Source organism: Myxocyprinus asiaticus, chromosome 18 (assembly GCF_019703515.2).
Source record: "Myxocyprinus asiaticus isolate MX2 ecotype Aquarium Trade chromosome 18, UBuf_Myxa_2, whole genome shotgun sequence".
Classification (NCBI taxonomy): domain Eukaryota; kingdom Metazoa; phylum Chordata; class Actinopteri; order Cypriniformes; family Catostomidae; genus Myxocyprinus; species Myxocyprinus asiaticus.
Window position 1 is genome coordinate 17702406 of NC_059361.1, and position 17365 is coordinate 17719770.

A 17365-nucleotide genomic window follows, 5' to 3' on the forward strand; every position below is an offset into this window, starting at 1 on the left:
ATTATTATTTTTAGGGCTATATTTAATGTTGAGTACAATTATATACTGTATATATATATATATATATATATATATATATATATATATATATATATATATATATATACATATACACACACACACAGTTGTACTCAAAAGTTTGCATACCCTTGGAGAACTGGTAATATATGTAACATTTTTAAAGAAAACACGAGTGAGCAGGCAAAACACATTTCTTTTATTTCTTATGGGATTCAAATTCAACTGTAGGTTATAACAGAAATGCACAATCATAAAACAAAACATGGCAACAAAGAAAAAAAATGAAATGACCCCTGTTCAAAAGTCTGCATACCCTTAGTTCTTAATACTGTGAATTGCCCCCTTTAGCATCAATGACAGTGTGCAGTCTTTTGTAATAGTTGTCTATGAGGCCCCAAATTCTTGCAGGTGGTATAGCTGCCCATTTGTCTTGGCAAAATGCCTCCAGGTCACGCAAAGTCTTTGGTCGTCTTGCATAAACCGCACGTTTGAGATCTCCCCAGAGTGGCTCGATGATATTAGGGTCAGGAGACTGTGATGGCCACTCCAGAACCTTCAACTTTTTCTGCTGTAACCACTGGAGGGTCAACTTGGCCTTGTGCTTAGGGTCATTGTCATGCTGGAAAGTCCAAGAGCCTCCCATGCGTAGCTTTCATGCAGAAGAATGCAAATTGTCTGCCAGTATTTTTTGATAACATGCTGCATTCATCTTGCCATCAATTTTCACAAGATTCCCTCTCCAAACATAGCGCTTATGGTTGTGACCATAAAGCTCTATTTTGGTCTCGTCACTCCAAATTACAGTGTGCCAGAAGCTGTGAGGCATGTCAAGGTGTTGTCGGACATATTGTAACCAAGCTTTTTTGTGGCATTGACGCAGTAAAGGCTTCTTTCTGGCAACTCGACCATGCAGCTCATTTTTGTTCAAGTATCGTCGTACTGTGCTCCTTGAAACAACCACACCATCTTTTTCCAGAGCAGCCTGTATTTCTCCTGAGGTTACCTGTGGGTTTTTCTTTGTAACCCGAACAATTCCTCTGGCAGTTGTGGCTGAAATCTTTCTTGGTCTACCTGACCTTGGCTTGGTATCAAGAGACCCCGAATTTTCCACTTTTAATAAGTGATTGAACAGTACTGACTGGCATTTTCAAGGCTTTGGATATCTTTTTATATCCTTTTCCATCATTATAAAGTTCCATTACCTTGTTACGCAGGTCTTTTGACAGTTCTTTTCTGCTCCCCATGGCTCAGCATCTAGCCTGCTCAGTGCACCCATGTGAGAGCTAACAAACTCATTGACTATTTATACACAGACACTAATTGCAATTTAAAAAGCCACAGGTGTGGGAAATTAACCTTTAATTGCCATTTAAACCTGTGTGTGTCACCTTGTGTGTTTGTAACAAGGCCAAACATTCAAGGGTATGTAAACATTTGATCAGGGCCATTTGGGTGATTTCTGTTATCATTATGATTTAAAAAGGAGCCAAACAACTATGTGATAATAAATGGCTTCATATGATCACTATCCTTAAATAAAAGACAGTTTTTTTTGCATGATTAGTCATATTTTCAAAATCAATGCCAAAATTTCTGCCAGGATATGCAAACTTTTGAGCACAACTGTATATACACTACCAGTCAAAAGTTTTGAAACACATACTCATTCTTTATTAGAATTTTTTTTCACATTTTAGAATAATAGTAAAGTCATTAAAACTATGGAATAACATAAACTAAACAAAATCCAAAATAAATCAAAACTGTGTAATATTTTAGCATCTTCAAAATACTCACCCTTTGCCTAGAATTTTCAGAAATGTACTCGACATTATCTCAACCAACTTCCTGAGGTATCAACCTGGGATACTTTTTAAACAGTACTGAAGGAGTTCCCATCTATATGCTGGACACTTACTGGCTGCTTTACTTTATTATTTGGTCCAAGTCATCAATTTCAAAAACTTTTTTTTAAATTAAATTTTAGATTTATAATGAAATAAATTAATATGGTGGCACAATTATATTTTTGTCTACAAAAATAATTTCAATCATTTAAGCATACGCCTTCAGACCAAAAGATTTTTAAGATCATGAGAAACATTTTGGTCAAGTGTTTCAAAACTTTTGACCGGTAGTGTATGTATATGTATATGTATATGTATATATATATATATATATATATATATATATATATATATATATATATAAATAAATAATTATTTTTTATACAATAAAAAATAAAAGCAATGCATTGAACTGAATCCATTGTACTTTTATCTAAGAATACTGTATTTAGAGGCAAAAGTCAAAAACTTTCGTAACCTCCGTTCCCTGATGGAGGGAACGAGACATTGTGTCGATTTAGTGACACTAGGGGTCACTCTTGGGAGCCCCAAACACCTCTGCTTGTTTGAAAAAAGTCCAATGGGAATTGGCGAGTGGAATTTTCATGCCACTCCCCCGGACATACGGATATAAAAGGAGCTGGTATGCAATCACTCATTCAGATTTTCTCTTCGGAGCTGAGCGGTTGTATTCAGTGCACTGAATTCAATTCCCTCCAAAGACGCACCTCAAAACTGCTGGATTTATGGCGCATTTCAGCGGCTTCTCCCCCTCTGCACCTGTGGAGTGCAGAGAATGCCCCTGGGTGCTTCGGCAGAGCGAAAAAAGAGAATATATTCTAAAAGAGTATTCACAAAAAGAGCAGCACACACGGAACGTCTTTTTAAAGATGACTTTCCATTTGTGTGTCAGCTGTGGCACAAACACGCCCACACGGGATTGGTTCCGGTGGGCTACGGGGACGAGATTCCTCCTCCCCCTCCTCGGCCAATCTTATGGTGGGCGGCAGGAGCAGGTAACTGTTTCAATGTCCCTGGACTCAGCACAGCCACTGGGCTCGAGTCCCCTTGACGTGGCACCTTGAGCTCTGCCCCGCCGCGAGGCCCCACCTGCCGGTACGCCCGACGTGATCATTCCCTTGGTCCCCCTCGCCCAGAGTTTGGGTGCATGGCTTGCGCTTTCCAACCCGTCGCGATGGCTGACCTGGACCGTCCGACTCGGCAACGTGATTCAGTTCGCCAGGCGCCCGCCCAGGTTTAGCTGTGTCCGCTTCACCTCGGTGAAGGGCGAGAACGCCGCTACCTTGCGTGCAGAGATCGCGACCCTTCTGCACAAGGGCACGATAGAGCCTGTCCCTCCAGCCGAGATTAAGAAAGGGTTCTACAGCACTTACTTCATCGTACCGAAGAAAGGCGGTGGGTTGCGACCAATCCTGGACCTGCGAGTACTGAACCGGGCTTTGCACAGACTCCCGTTCAAGATGCTGACGCAAAAACGCATTCTAGCGAGCGTCTGGCAACAAGGTACTTCCACGTCTCGGTCTTACCTCGACACAGACCCTTCCTGCAGTTTGCCTTCGAAGGCCAGGCGTACCAGTATAAGGTCCTCCACTTCGGCCTGTCCTTGTCCCCTCGTGTCTTCATGAAGGTCGCAGAGGCAGCCCTTGCCCTGCTAAGGGAAGTGGGCGTCCGCATCCTCAACTATCTTGACTACTGGCTAATCCTAGCTCACTAGCACACAGGGACCTTGTTGTCCAGCACCTCAGCCGACTGGGGCTTCGGGTCAACTGGGAAAAGAGCAAGCTCTCCCCGGTTCAGAGCATCTCTTTTCTCGGTTTGGAGTTGGACTCAGTCTCGATGATGGTGCGCCTCACGAACGAGCGCGCACAGTTGGTGCTGAACTGTCTGAAGGCATTCAAATGGAGGATAGCAGTTCCACTGAAACTTTTTCAGAGGCTCCTGGGGCATATGGCATCCTCAGCGGCGGCCACACCGCTCGGGTTGATGCATATGAGACCGCTTCAGCACTGGCTTCAGACTCGAGTCCCGAGATGGGCATGGTGCCGCAGGACACATCGCATGGCCATCACGCCAATCTGTCACCGCCTCTTCAGTCCTTGGACTGACCTTGCATTTCTACGGGCAGGGATTCCCCTAGAGCAGGTCTCCAGGCACGTCGTGGTTACAACAGATGCCTCCACGGGCTGGGGCGCCGTATGCAATGGGCACACAGCCGCCAGCTTCTGGACTGGCCTGTGTCTGCGTTGGCACATCAACTGCCTAGAGTTGTTGGCAGTACTGCTCACCCTGCGGAGGTTCCGGCCGTTGATCCAGGGCAAGCACATGTTGGTCCGGACGGACAACACAGCGACGGTAGCGTACATCAACCGTCAAGGCGGTCTACGCTCTCGTTGCATGTCACAACTCGCCCGCCGTCTCCTCCTCTGGAGTCAGCAGCACCTCAAGTCGCTACGAGCCACTCATATACCGGGCGACCTCAACACCACAGCAGACACACTGTCATGACAGGTTACCCTCAGGGGAGAGTGGAGACTTCACCCCCAGGTGGTCCAGCTGATTTGGAGACGATTCAGTCGAGCACAGGTAGACCTGTTTGCTTCTCAGGAATCCTCCCACTGCTCGCTTTGATACGCCCTGACCGAGTCACCCTTCTGTATAGATGCGCTGGCACACAGCTGGACTACGCAAATATGCGTTTCCCCCAGTGAGCCTACTTGCACAGACCCTGTGCAAGGTCAGGGAGGATGAGAAGCAGATCGTCCTAGTAGCATCCAACTGGCCCACCCAGACATGGTTCTCGGATCTCACGCTCCTTGCGACAGCCCCCCGGCGAATTCCCCTGAGGAAGGACCTTCTTTCTCAGGGACGGGGCACCATCATTAATTTTTTTCTATGAACTATAATTATATGGAATAGAGCCACAAAGTTTTTTCAAAATTTTCCTTTTTCTTACTCTAATAAAAAAAAAGAATACAGGTTTGGAACAACACGAGGGTGAGTAAATAAGGACAGAATTTTCATTTTTGGGTCAACTATTCCTTTAAAACTAAGACTAGGTTTGATCTGTGTCCTAGAAACGAACCTCTTGAGACTCAACTAAAAATAACTGCAGATGTTTCCAACCAGCTAAATGGCAATGGCAGAGCTTATTAAAGCTATAGCTGTGTAGCATTACCTTGTAGAACAACCCATTGAACCCCCTTTAATAAACTCCACTACCTTAAAAAAAAACCTTTATAGCACAAATCCTCACCGTCTCCAATCTCAATATCTTTGAAGGCCATTTCAGAGCCAGAATCGCTGATCAGCATCTCTCCATTAAGAGTGAACATTATGTTCATATCAGTGAGGTCTATCATGCAGCCCACCACATCACCAGACTGCCACTGACGCCCAAATGGCTCATTACCAATGTGCCATCGCTGAGCCTGCAGGGAGATGAGGAAAATCATTTAGCTTTTATTTTTTTTTTTTGCAGTACAATAGAAAGTTGTTTGTCAGTGACTTGTAAAGTACAGTTTAATTGTATAAATATTTGAGGGTTAATTTACAAAGAATACATTATAGAACAACAATCAACAAAGGTATGAGCAATAAAATTAATTAATATGACACCACTGACCCTGTTTCCATTAAAGACATAAGCCAGCTCATCGGAACCAAGCTCAACATTAGAGTGGACATTTGGTCGAGCCCAGCCCACTCTCATCTCGCCTATGGTTACAGCCTCAAACTCAAAGTACCATTTTCCTGAGGTAACAGCATACTGCTTCTCTGCCCTGAAGATACGCACTTTATCTCCACGTGCATTATCAACACCATGCCCACCTGTGGAAAAAGACAGTGTAAGATTATCTTAAATTAATAATTTTGGATTGCATAAAGATAATAAAGTTTTCCTCAAATATTAAATCTGAGGTTCGGGCAATATGGTGTATTTAGTTGCCTTTGAATGAGTATTGAGGAAGGTAGTGCATGGCATATCTAAATCATCCAGATAAAAAGCAATATCATGTAGGTTACAGTAATGCAACTAAATCAAAGACTAAAAGAGACTCACTGCTCTCCTGATCTGGGGGCTCGATGTTGTATCCATAACCAATCAGAGTCCGTACTGCATTGTTCACACTGTCTCTGTTGGTCTTTTTGGTTCTCTCATCCAGCAGGTTGTATGGCACCAGACGAGGGTTACGCTTATTCATGATGTCCTGAAAGTTAGAGTAAGATTATGAGCACTTAGGCAGTGAACCTTATTTTCAAAGATTAATCATATAAACATCGGCTTTTAATAGGAAATCTATCCTCTGTCTTAATCAAATATTTATTGTTTATAATAGAGTGAGCAAAGTGTCCACATCTACTGTACCTGCACAATACTGTAGGTCCAACCCTGTCTCACTCTGTCTCGTGCCCACACATTGTGCCCATTTTCTGCCAGCTTCTCCACCAGCTGGTTTTGATTGGGCGTCAGTTTGACATGACTGAGATCCAGAGGAGCAGGCTTGTACCCGCTGCTCATCACATATCTGAAAAACAAGAAAAAAAATTAAACAAAGAGGTTTTACATTATGCAAGAAAGATATTTAACATAAGGGCGTGTTTTGAACATTTCTGTACGTTTTGGGTAGTTTGATCTTCCTCAGATTCTCTTCTGCTTTCTCATCTCCCATTCCTACATGGCAGCCAAGAGCTAAGAGTGTTCTGGAGAGGAAAATAAGGTGATGAATAAATTAGACAGATTGATAGATGGATAAGTAGATGGACAAATGGCTGTACAATGAACTTCAGACATATTAGATTCAATAGATACTCACTTTAAAGTCTCTCCAGACATCTGAAGGTTATAGTTCCTCTCGGCATCTGGAAGACTCTGGAAGTCCACCAGGCATGGGTGCAGTTTCTTATTATCATCCCTAAACTGAGAGAGAGTGTTCATACATACTGTTATTTTAATATGGATCTGGAGTGTGTATCTGTGAAAACCTGTGTATTATGAGTGTGTGTGTTTGTTTAAGACACAAAGGCGAGCACTCACCACTCCATAAGTCCAACCTTGCTCAATACGGGTCACGGCCCAAAGCTCGTGGATGTTTTCTGCAAGCTTCTCTCTGATGCGCTCCAAATGAGGAGGTAGCACAATCTACAAATCATATAGAATAGTTCTAAATAATTCTGTTGAAAAAGTGTTTTTTGCCAAGCAGACGTGCCTACAAAATAGGAAATCACTGGGTTACCTGGGCAGTGTCCACAGGGCAGGGAGTAAATGAGGTGTGCGTGAGGGACTGTGTGGGACCCAGCAGGTTTCTGACACCATCAAAGTCATGTTTATACTCCTTAATGGGCTCAATGCGCATTCTGTCTTTGGGGAGAAGAGCTTCATAACATGGTGTGTAGCCGGGAGGGGGTAGAAACTTAAAATCACCGTGACGACCACCCAAAAGGAAACGTGCTCTGAAAATGAAAGAAAACGCAGATAACAAAGTAATAAGACATTACAAATGCAAATGCATGAATCATATCATCAAAGCAAGACTTTTTAATTAAAGGCAAAGGGTGTCATTTCTGTGCCACTAGTGACACCAAACACAACTACTATGTACTTACAGGAATAGTTCACCCAAAAATGAAAATTCTCTCATCATTCACTCACCATCATACCATCCCAGATGTGTATGACTTTTTTTCTTCTGCAGAACACAAACGAAGATTTTTAGAAGAATATTTCAGCTCTGTAGGTCCATACATTGAAAGTGAATGGTGGCCAGACATTTGAAGCTGCAAAAAGCACATAAAGGAAGCATAAAAGTAATCTATATGACTCCAGTGGTTAAATCCATATCTTCAGAAGCAATATAATAGGTGTGGATGAGAAACAGATCAATATTTAATTTGTTTTTTACTATAAATCTCTACTTCCACTTTCACATTCTGAAAGTGAAAGTGGAGATTTATTGTAAAAACTGATTAAAATATTGATCTGTTTCTCACCCAAAGGGATTACATCGCTTCAGAAATACTGTATATTTAACCACTGGAGTCGTATGGATCACTTTTATGATGCCTTATGTGATTTTTGGAGCTTCAAATGTCTGGTCACCAATAACTTGCATTGTATGGACCTACAGAGCAGATATATTCTTCTAAAAATATTTGTCTGTGTTCTTCAGAAGAAAGAAAGTCATACACATTTGGGATGGCATGAGGATGATTAAATGATTAGAGAATTTTCATTTTTGGGTGAACGGTCCCTTTCATGCAACGTGCATATTATGTACATACTGGTTTTTGCATTGAACTTACATTTAAAGTACCTGCATTTAATTACATCTGTAATTACACTGTTAACCTTACCCCTTAACCTAAACCTAACCCTACCCCAACACTAACCCTATCCCTAAATGTCTCTAAACCTACCGTACCTCAACCTCAGTAGCAGCCAATGTAAATCTTGTGAGAATTTTGCAGAACAACATGTAGTTACACAATTAATACATGTATTGTATGTATTTTACATTTTCATCTGCCATTGATGGGACAAACACATAGTACAGCCCAAACTCACATCATTGAGCCAGTGTTGCAATGTTTTGATAGCACCACAGAGTCACAGTTTTTACACTTCTCAGGGAAATTAAACTACGAATGGCTAACTTAAAGTTATTTAACTGGGATAGAAGTATTTTAACATTGATAAAAATAACAAACTTCACCATTAAGAGAAACTTGTTGCTACAATGGCATATCAAAATTGTATATGATAACAATAACACTATCAATCACTTTGCTATCATGAGTCAATTCTGTTGAAATTGCGATAAAATAATAAAAGGGTCTTACTTTACTCCAGCAGAGAAGCTAATGACAGGAAAGAAAAGGCCATCAACGTTGAAGTTCTCAAACATCCCCTGGACTGGATGACCATTGATGCGGAAGGAGATACTGGGCACGCTCAGATCCAGACAGCAGCTCACAACATCATCTGCTGCCAGGCTGTGCTGGTTGGGTGAAGCCACCTGACGTGACACATGACCTAAAGAAAACAATAAATGTTTAAGAGCCATAAACATTCAAACACATCACTGTAGTTAAAATACATTTAGACCACCACATTTACCTGACCACAAGTGGAGGCCATCAAAGCCGTAAGAGTAGAGATCATCACCCACACCATTGCCACCCCAACCTTCTCCTCCTCCTGGGTAAGGACTGTAGCCCTCAGTCATTGCCCAGCCCACACGCAGATGTGTAGCCTGGGCTGTCACAAACGCCTCCACATAGTCTACCATCACCTCAAAGTACCACTTTTTGTACTGTGTAGAACCTTCACATGTGCCCAAGAAGATATTGGGTCTCACACTATAAAGTAAAAGAGATTTTATTTGGATTCAGAGCACCTTCAGGAAAAAGCTTTGAAAGAGGAACTCTTTCAATACTTACATCACTAGTTTAATCAGTCCTCAATGTTAAAAAGATATTCAAAGGTGTTGTCATTGCAGTCCATGAAAAAAGGTTCAATAGAGCATTTTGAAAAAGGACAACCCTTATAACTAAAAATATATTACCTTGATACAAAGTTAACAATGTTAGTCTGCAGCAGAAGGTCACGACCCGGAAGCAAATTTTCTGTAATTAGGTTTTGGTTGGACCTCACAGCCACACCATTACACACACAGAGAGAGCGAAGCACATCTAAAACCTGACCACACAAAAACAGAGGAGAGTGAGATATTCTAAAAATGAAAAATGTCACTAAATGATGTACAGGTATATTGATCTCAGTCACTTGTTTGCTATCAGACCTTATGGTTTCGACCGTGTTTGTCCAAGAGAGAAATGATAGACTTGATGTGGTTCTCCTGGATGATGTTCAAGACTTCAGGACTTTCAATCAAAACACAGTACAGCACCTCCAGAATGCCTGCAGACAAAGTGACAGAAGGTGACATAGAGAGACAGGCATGTTTGCAAAGGATAAGACACATGAGAACAAAAAATTGTTTGTTGGTTGTGGAGTCTGTGTTGGGGAAAGGTGTTGTGTATACCTGAAGAAGCTTCTAGACGATCCAGTTTACTGACCAGCCAGTCCAGATTATCGCAGAACAGAGCACAGTTAGCACGGTTTCCTCTGATCAGAGATGCTGCAAAAACAGACATACACATTCACAGACATTCACAGTACTGATGGTAAAAGATGTGATTACTCATTTGGCCTGGAAGATGAAAATTTTGTCTTGGGGCCTGGGAATTATAGCAACGCCCCTGACATGTATACAGTGAAGTATTTTAGAAATGTAAATACCATGGTTCATGAATATCATAATCATTCAGTGGTATTCCACGGTATATAGTATTATAATACAATAATACTGTATAATATATATAAAAAAATACAATGGCATAACCATATGGTACCATCACTGTATGAAGTTATCGCATTTTACTTTTGTAATTTCAGTCTGTTACTAATTTCTGTACAAGCAGTGCTACCTAACTGAGAGTACAGAATATAAAACAAGCACTGTGGGACCTTTACATTGCTGAATCGTGATCAGTGCAAGGAGTCATTTAGTAAAGAGAAAGATTAAAGGCTGTTATGAGACTGTCTCACCAAGCAGTTCATAGAGCAGGTTGACAATCTCTTTCCAAGACTCGGCCGCTTCCTCCCCGGCAAACTCAGAAAAGTGTGCAGCAGTGTTGTAGACATTCAGACGATCCACACACTCAAGCACGATTGTGATCATCCCCTACAACACAAATTCAACATCATGGCTTTCATGTCTTGCATAGCCAGACGTTTGATTAAACAGCATATGGTCTGGTGCTTTGTCCTCATTGCAGCTTATTCTGGCCAAGAACCACCCACTTAGACAGGAAGAGACTGTATGACCATAATGTACAGTAAAGTGACCAAACACAGTGTTTTTTTGGTTTTATGTGCCAATTATATAAATTATGCCACAATTGTAGACTGCAGTTGAAAAAATATATATAATAATGCTGCAGCAGTCTCCATGAACAGATAAATAAATAAAGCAGATGTTCCAATTTGATTCACAAGCTCTTGATTCGATTCTGATTCTATTAGATTCGATTTGAATGGATATCGATTCATATGGGTATATTTCAGTTATAATGTCCCTGTTGCTTACATATTAAAGAAATTCTCTCCCAGCTAATGCTATTAATTATACAGAGGACCTTCTAACTAGGTGCATTACGAAAATATAAATTTGACTAATTCTATTAGTTTTTGTTATCATTTTGGTCACATTTTAGCTTTATAAAAATTAACAAATATATGAATTCAATTAATAAATATTATATTATATTGCATATATATATATATATATATATATATATATATATATATATATATATATATACGTATATATGTTTTTTTTTTTTATTGCATAATTTGTACTTTTTACAGATATTTATATTAATTTGTTGAACACAGGCTAAAAACCGGTACTGTCTCTTTATGAAACCTGGCATTTCTGTAAAAAGTGCCTGTAAACAAGCGCATATTAAGGAGAGAGGCTCGAATGGCTTTACCTCATCCATGGTATGCATGATTAGAATTAAATATTTATTTTATGTTGTTTTTGATCAACAATTGACTGTACAGAACAGAAAGGGTATTAAAAGAGACATTATTCAATGACAAATGGGTTGCGGAGATCTCGTCTTTGGACACACGGAACAACTTTTACCCTCATAACGCAGTGAAAGGATTTCACTGCTGAATACTCAGCCACTACACTACACTAAAATATCACTGGTTAGTGAAATCTAAACATTTACCAGCCAGTTGCCAAATATATACATTTTAGTTACACAGAATGAGAGTTGCGCAAAACTTGAGTATCTGTCAAAGATTTGATGCCACTTTGGCAAATCCAGTTATTAGTTCTTCCTCAGAATCACTTATTGTATCAATTTGGTACATTGTAAACACGGCTTTGTTTTCAGGCTTACGAACAAAAAACCTGTGTGCCTTTACACTCCAAAGTTCCGTAAATCAAACTCAAATTGCTGATTTAACACAGAACTTGGCATTTTTGTGTGCAATATGCATCAGACGCTCAGTGAACGAATTGTGGGCAAGCCGTGGGTGTGCCGCCTAAAGCTGGGACTACTGGTTCTCAGAAAGACATTAATCCACACACACACACCTCTTCTTGGAAGAGGTTCTGTCGGTTGCGTAGAGAGCGCAGCTTGGTCTGCTTCTCCTCGTGTTCTAGCTCCTCCTCTGGAGGTCGGAAATAGTGGATCAGATCCTGCAAGGACAGAATCACTCCATCCAGCGGCAGGAACACTGGACCGGGGGATTTGTTCTTACCACTCAGAGAGTCGAGGCCTCTGACATACACACACACGAGAGAGAGAGAGAGAGAGAGAGAATATAAGGCAATGGTCCACATGTTGGACATGTTAAATGTCAATATTAGCATTTTCTTTGATTATTGGCTGATTGGAAGCAGATCTGTTGAAGATACCTTTTATAAAGTGTTAAACAGTTCTTTATTTTCTATGACACATGATAATGTTTTGATGTCCGATTTCATCTGAAACATTTCATTTGCTTATAATATCAGCCATCATATCCACTCTTAGCTATTTTGTCTGCTAAAATGTGTAATTGATCAAACAATAATGTAGTTAAAATTTCACCAAAATATTCCAAATGCAGTATAATATAGTATTTGTGATTAACATTTTTTATTGATTCATAGGTCTGGTTTCAATCAGCATTTGATAAAGTAAAAAAATCTAAAAGAATTCAGTTACTAAATAACGATCAAAGTTTCAGTAAACTATATTCTTACCTATACGAAAAATATATTACCAGATCAAATCTATTGTTAACAAATTTTGGTTTATTTTAGCTTCAGATTCTTCAATAAAAGACATTTTCAAATATCCTCCGATATTTACTTACAAAAGATCTCAAAACTTGGCAAATATGCCAGTTAGATCAGATGTCGTGCGTGATGATAAAAAAAGCATACATACAAGGTTGTTTTCCATATCGGAATTGCACATCGTGTTCTTCTATATTACAATATAAAAATTTAACATGTTCTTCCACAAAAAATATACCATATTAAATCCTGTATAACATGCTCGAGTAAGAATGTGATTTACCTACTCCAATGTCCATGTCTATTGATATATGTTGGAAAAACACTGAGACCTTTGAAGATTAGAGTGAGTGAACACAAATCAGCCATTCGCAGACATGACGTTACCTCTCTGATTGCTAGACACTTTATTGAGTCTAATCACAGTATCAAACAACTTAAATGTATAGGCCGAGGTGGAGATACCGATAAAAAACTTTTACAAAGAGAGGCATTTTGGATGTTTCATTTACAGACTATGTCTCCTTTGGGTTTAAATGAAGATTTTGATCTTTCATGTTTTCTGTAATTTTGTTTTTTTCTGGGCATGATGTTTATGAACGGCATTATTGCCTGATGTGTTATTGTTCCCATCATTATTTTTATTTATTATTTGTTGTTTTATATGGAGTTGAACTGCAGTCTGTGGATTGATTTGAGGTTTGTAGCGTGCTCTTTTTATATAACGATTGAGAACAAGTGAATTGTTACACTGACGAAGACAGACAGCCGAAACGTTTGTACTATTTTGATCTCCTGCTTGAACCTAATAAAAGTATTTTTAGAGTGCAGACCTTTTTGCATTTTCATATTGATTCATACATTAAACAAAGAAAAGCAAAACATATATAAACAGAATCAATATTTAACCCCCACTATTACCCCTCCCCCTCCCAATCCCCAACCCCACCCTGACCCTCAACAAACATTCCTGTGGTCACATATGAGTATACACACACACACACACACACACACACACACATATATATATATATATATTTGCCCAATTTCCCCACAAACGAGTCCAACTTCGCAGTCTTCTAGATCAGTGTTTCCCAAAAAATTTTCTGCCACAGCACACTTTTTACGACTAAAACATTCTACGGCACACCACTATCCCACATAGGCTAACCATCATCAATATTTTTCCTTTTCAAGAACTTGTCCATGTTTTCTGTCCGTCTTAGTAGCGTGTTTACTTGTAATGTTTGAAATTTGGCTAGCAAAAAATAAAAAAACAAGTCACATAGGTAGGCTACGCTGTGTGAGATCACAGGTGGTAAGAGCGCTAAATGGGTAATGAGAAAACAACAAATTTGCTTCTTTTCTAATTTGTAGATTTGTTCTTTACATTACAGGGATGCAAACTCACGAGGGGCGAAAAAGGTAAGACAATCACTGGTCCACGAACATTTTTTCTGGAGATATTTTCTTTTTAAAGAATAAGCTAAAAGCATAAATTCCAGCTATTTTAGTGATTCAAGTCTATTCAAGTTTACAACTGTGCAGAATTAGCTGCAAAATAAAGAGTATTTTGGTGAGGCTTGCTTCTGTTTCACAAATGTGTTCAATTTTATTAACTGATTAGTTCAGTGACCCCTTCTGGAGATGTCACTAGGTGGCGACAAATGAGCGTCTTATGTGCTATGAGTGAGTCAGTGAATCATTTTGAGTCGTTCATGACCGAAATCCACCAAGAGAGTTTATAATGTTTAAGCATTAAAAGAGCAAAGCAGATCTGTAGTCTTCCTTCAGTCTGAGCATTATTTTTCATCCAAAAACACAACAATAATAGTCTAATAATAGTGAGTTTCAATAATGTCCTTACCTTCTCCTTTATTAAAACTTGCATGGCTACAAATCTACTGACTTCAGAATAAGAATTATAAACACAAAGGAGAATCTACGGTATCATTTTCCTACAGTAGCATATTTAAACTGCTGAGCATGGCTTTTATCAGAAAAGACCACAATAATAGACAAATAATAATAATTTTGAATTTCAATAGTGTTTTTTCGTCATTGTAAAGCGTATTTCACATGAGTTGAGTCGAGGCGTCAACGTTCCGTTCAACGCCAGCGTCAAGCGCCGCATTGCCCTCCACATGACAAGAGTTGCAGAAAGCGTCACAGAGGGGCAATTTTATGAGTTTGCCACATAAAAAAAAATGGGAGGTGTGCACAATAAACATTGAAAACATGTATTTGGAAGAGAGAAAAAAGCTTGCAGTTTCTTTTATAGCAGAAAGTAATAAAAGGACTCGTTTATGTTTAGGTCTAAGCATTTTCTTGATGAATTTAAATTAGTTCAATAACTGGGGTCTCTGATATTCATAAATGATAAGGTAATATTTAATTAAAAGAAATTATGAGACATTCAATGTCTCTTCACAAATTTGGACAGTTTTTAAATATTTCTCGTTGCTTAGTACTCTCAAAGACATTATTGGTGAAGCAATAATGTGTGTGTGAAAAACACTTTGGTGTAAAGTGGCGTCACTTCATAGACTTCAATGTATTCTGCAGTGCTGACGTGAGCATGTGAAAGACCCTTAACATGTTTAAATATCAGTCACTTTTACACATTAATCATAGCTCTTCACAATCACAAAAGTGACCGATTATAGTTTCAAAACGGCGAATTTCTCCGAAAGGTGAGGAATTTGGATCCCTGAAATAATTTTTTTTTTTCATGCATTTATTTATTTTGTGGAATTTTATAATTTTCCACGGCACACCTGACAATCTTTCATGGCACACTAGTGTGCCGCGGCACAGTGGTTGGGAAACACTGTTCTGGATGACCCTTCTTCAAAAGCCACCACCCTCCCCATCTCCAAGCACCACTCCTGAAATGGGGGCACTCCAGCCAACTTCCATCCCCTTAAACTATTTCTCTGGCAATCATGACATTGGTTAGGACCCAATTTTTAATGTGGTCATTCTCTATATTGATGACAGCCCCATCGCCTAAAATACAGAGTCTGGGTCAAAATGAAATCTGAGTGCCCAATACGTCACAAATAAAACTCTGAACCTTCAACCAAATTCTTGGATCTTAACACACCACCAAAAAATATGGGTTGTGTCTCCATCTTCTGACTGGCATCGTCAGCATGTGGGTGTGTCTTTAAGACCAAGCCTATACAATCTAGTGTGGGTCCAATAGAATAGATGTAAAATCTTGAATCGCATCCTTGCATCTCTAGATGCAGACTTGATGTTTTTTAGAATCCTAGCCCACACTCCCTCCTCCAATAACAAGTTTAAGTCTTTCTCCCATAATCTCTTGATAGAAGTTAAAGCTCCGTCCCCGAGACTCTGAATTAGCAGGGAGTAATACACTGATGCCTCATGACCTTTTCCAAAAGCAGTAATCACCACTCCCAGAGTGTCTGCCGCTTTAGGGGGGTGTATGCTACTCCCAAAAATAGTACAGAGCAGGTTGCGCAGCTGTAAATACCTAAAAAAACTGAGATCTGGGAATCCCAAAATGTTGAACCAAATTTTCAAAGGATCTCAACACTCCACTCTCATATAGGTTACAGAGTGTAGTAACCCCCCTCACAATCCACTCTGACCAATAGAAAGGGGACTTATTAATACATAATTTTGGGTTCAGCCATATGCTTAAGGCAACATTTAAATAAATGTCCGAATTAAACACACTGGACACTTTTGTCCATACCCAGTGCAAATGCGAGATAACGGGGTGTACCTTAACTTCTCCGGTTAGTCTGATAGAAAGGCTTTGCAATGGCAAAATAGGGGCAAGAACTTCCTGTTCAATACAAAACCAGGGAGGTGCTCTTTCAGGAGGAAGTGACCAATGAGCCTGTGGCAGCGGGGGCATGGTCAAGCATCTCTCCGGAGAGAGAGAAAGCGGTAAGTGTGCTTACACCTGAGCTAAATTATGTCTAACACCTGTCTCTAATTTCAGTGAGCACGGGGAGAGCGGCATAAAAGAGCCACACCGCCAGTAGACACGGAGAGAGAGAGAGACTGGCACAGGAAAGGCCACACTGCTACAGAAGCTAATGTGATGTTTGTATGTTAAAGTAAATATCTTCCTGTAAAACTGTAAGCATCAAGCTGGACAAATTATATGCCTACCTGAACCGGGAAACCTCGCTTCTCGCCTCCTCCTTTGCACTGAACCCCCTTACAGAGCCAAATGTCTGAGACCGACTGCATAATAATAAAACCCAAATCTTGGGCAGGCCTAGCCTACCTTTGTCAATCGGCCTATGCAGCTTACTGAAATATGATTTGGGATGTTCACCATTCCAAATGAAGGACTTCGCTATGCTATCAAATTGCTTGAAATAAGAGAGGGTTACATCCATAGGGAGAGACTGTAGCAGGTAGTTGAATTTTGGAATACAATTCAGTTTAATAACATTAACCTTCCTGTTACCGGGCAGTACGCTGTCAGAGCCAAAGCTTCGGATTTAGACCAATTAACTCTGTATCCTGAGAATTTAGAAAAGGAATTAATAATTTTGTGGAGACAAGGCATAGATCTAGTAGGGTCAGAGACGAATAATAAAATATCATCTGCATAAAGCAAAA

At 39.9% G+C, this 17365-nt stretch overlaps 1 protein-coding gene across 1 annotated transcript in view; it reads right to left on the reverse strand.

Moving 5' to 3' along the window:
- LOC127456501 (ryanodine receptor 1-like) overlaps positions 1 to 17365 on the reverse strand; it is a 130126-nt gene that overhangs the window by 75614 nt on the left and 37147 nt on the right. Inside the window, exons 13-27 of the mRNA XM_051725027.1 lie at positions 12065 to 12251; positions 10498 to 10633; positions 9932 to 10027; positions 9689 to 9807; positions 9452 to 9585; positions 9004 to 9245; positions 8727 to 8919; positions 7124 to 7340; positions 6925 to 7029; positions 6704 to 6807; positions 6507 to 6590; positions 6256 to 6415; positions 5950 to 6097; positions 5512 to 5717; positions 5143 to 5317 (exon numbers count right to left, since the gene is read on the reverse strand). Of these exons, the coding sequence (XP_051580987.1) occupies positions 5143 to 5317; positions 5512 to 5717; positions 5950 to 6097; positions 6256 to 6415; positions 6507 to 6590; positions 6704 to 6807; positions 6925 to 7029; positions 7124 to 7340; positions 8727 to 8919; positions 9004 to 9245; positions 9452 to 9585; positions 9689 to 9807; positions 9932 to 10027; positions 10498 to 10633; positions 12065 to 12251 (2306 nt within the window). The remainder of the gene's footprint in view (positions 1 to 5142; positions 5318 to 5511; positions 5718 to 5949; positions 6098 to 6255; positions 6416 to 6506; positions 6591 to 6703; positions 6808 to 6924; positions 7030 to 7123; positions 7341 to 8726; positions 8920 to 9003; positions 9246 to 9451; positions 9586 to 9688; positions 9808 to 9931; positions 10028 to 10497; positions 10634 to 12064; positions 12252 to 17365) is intronic.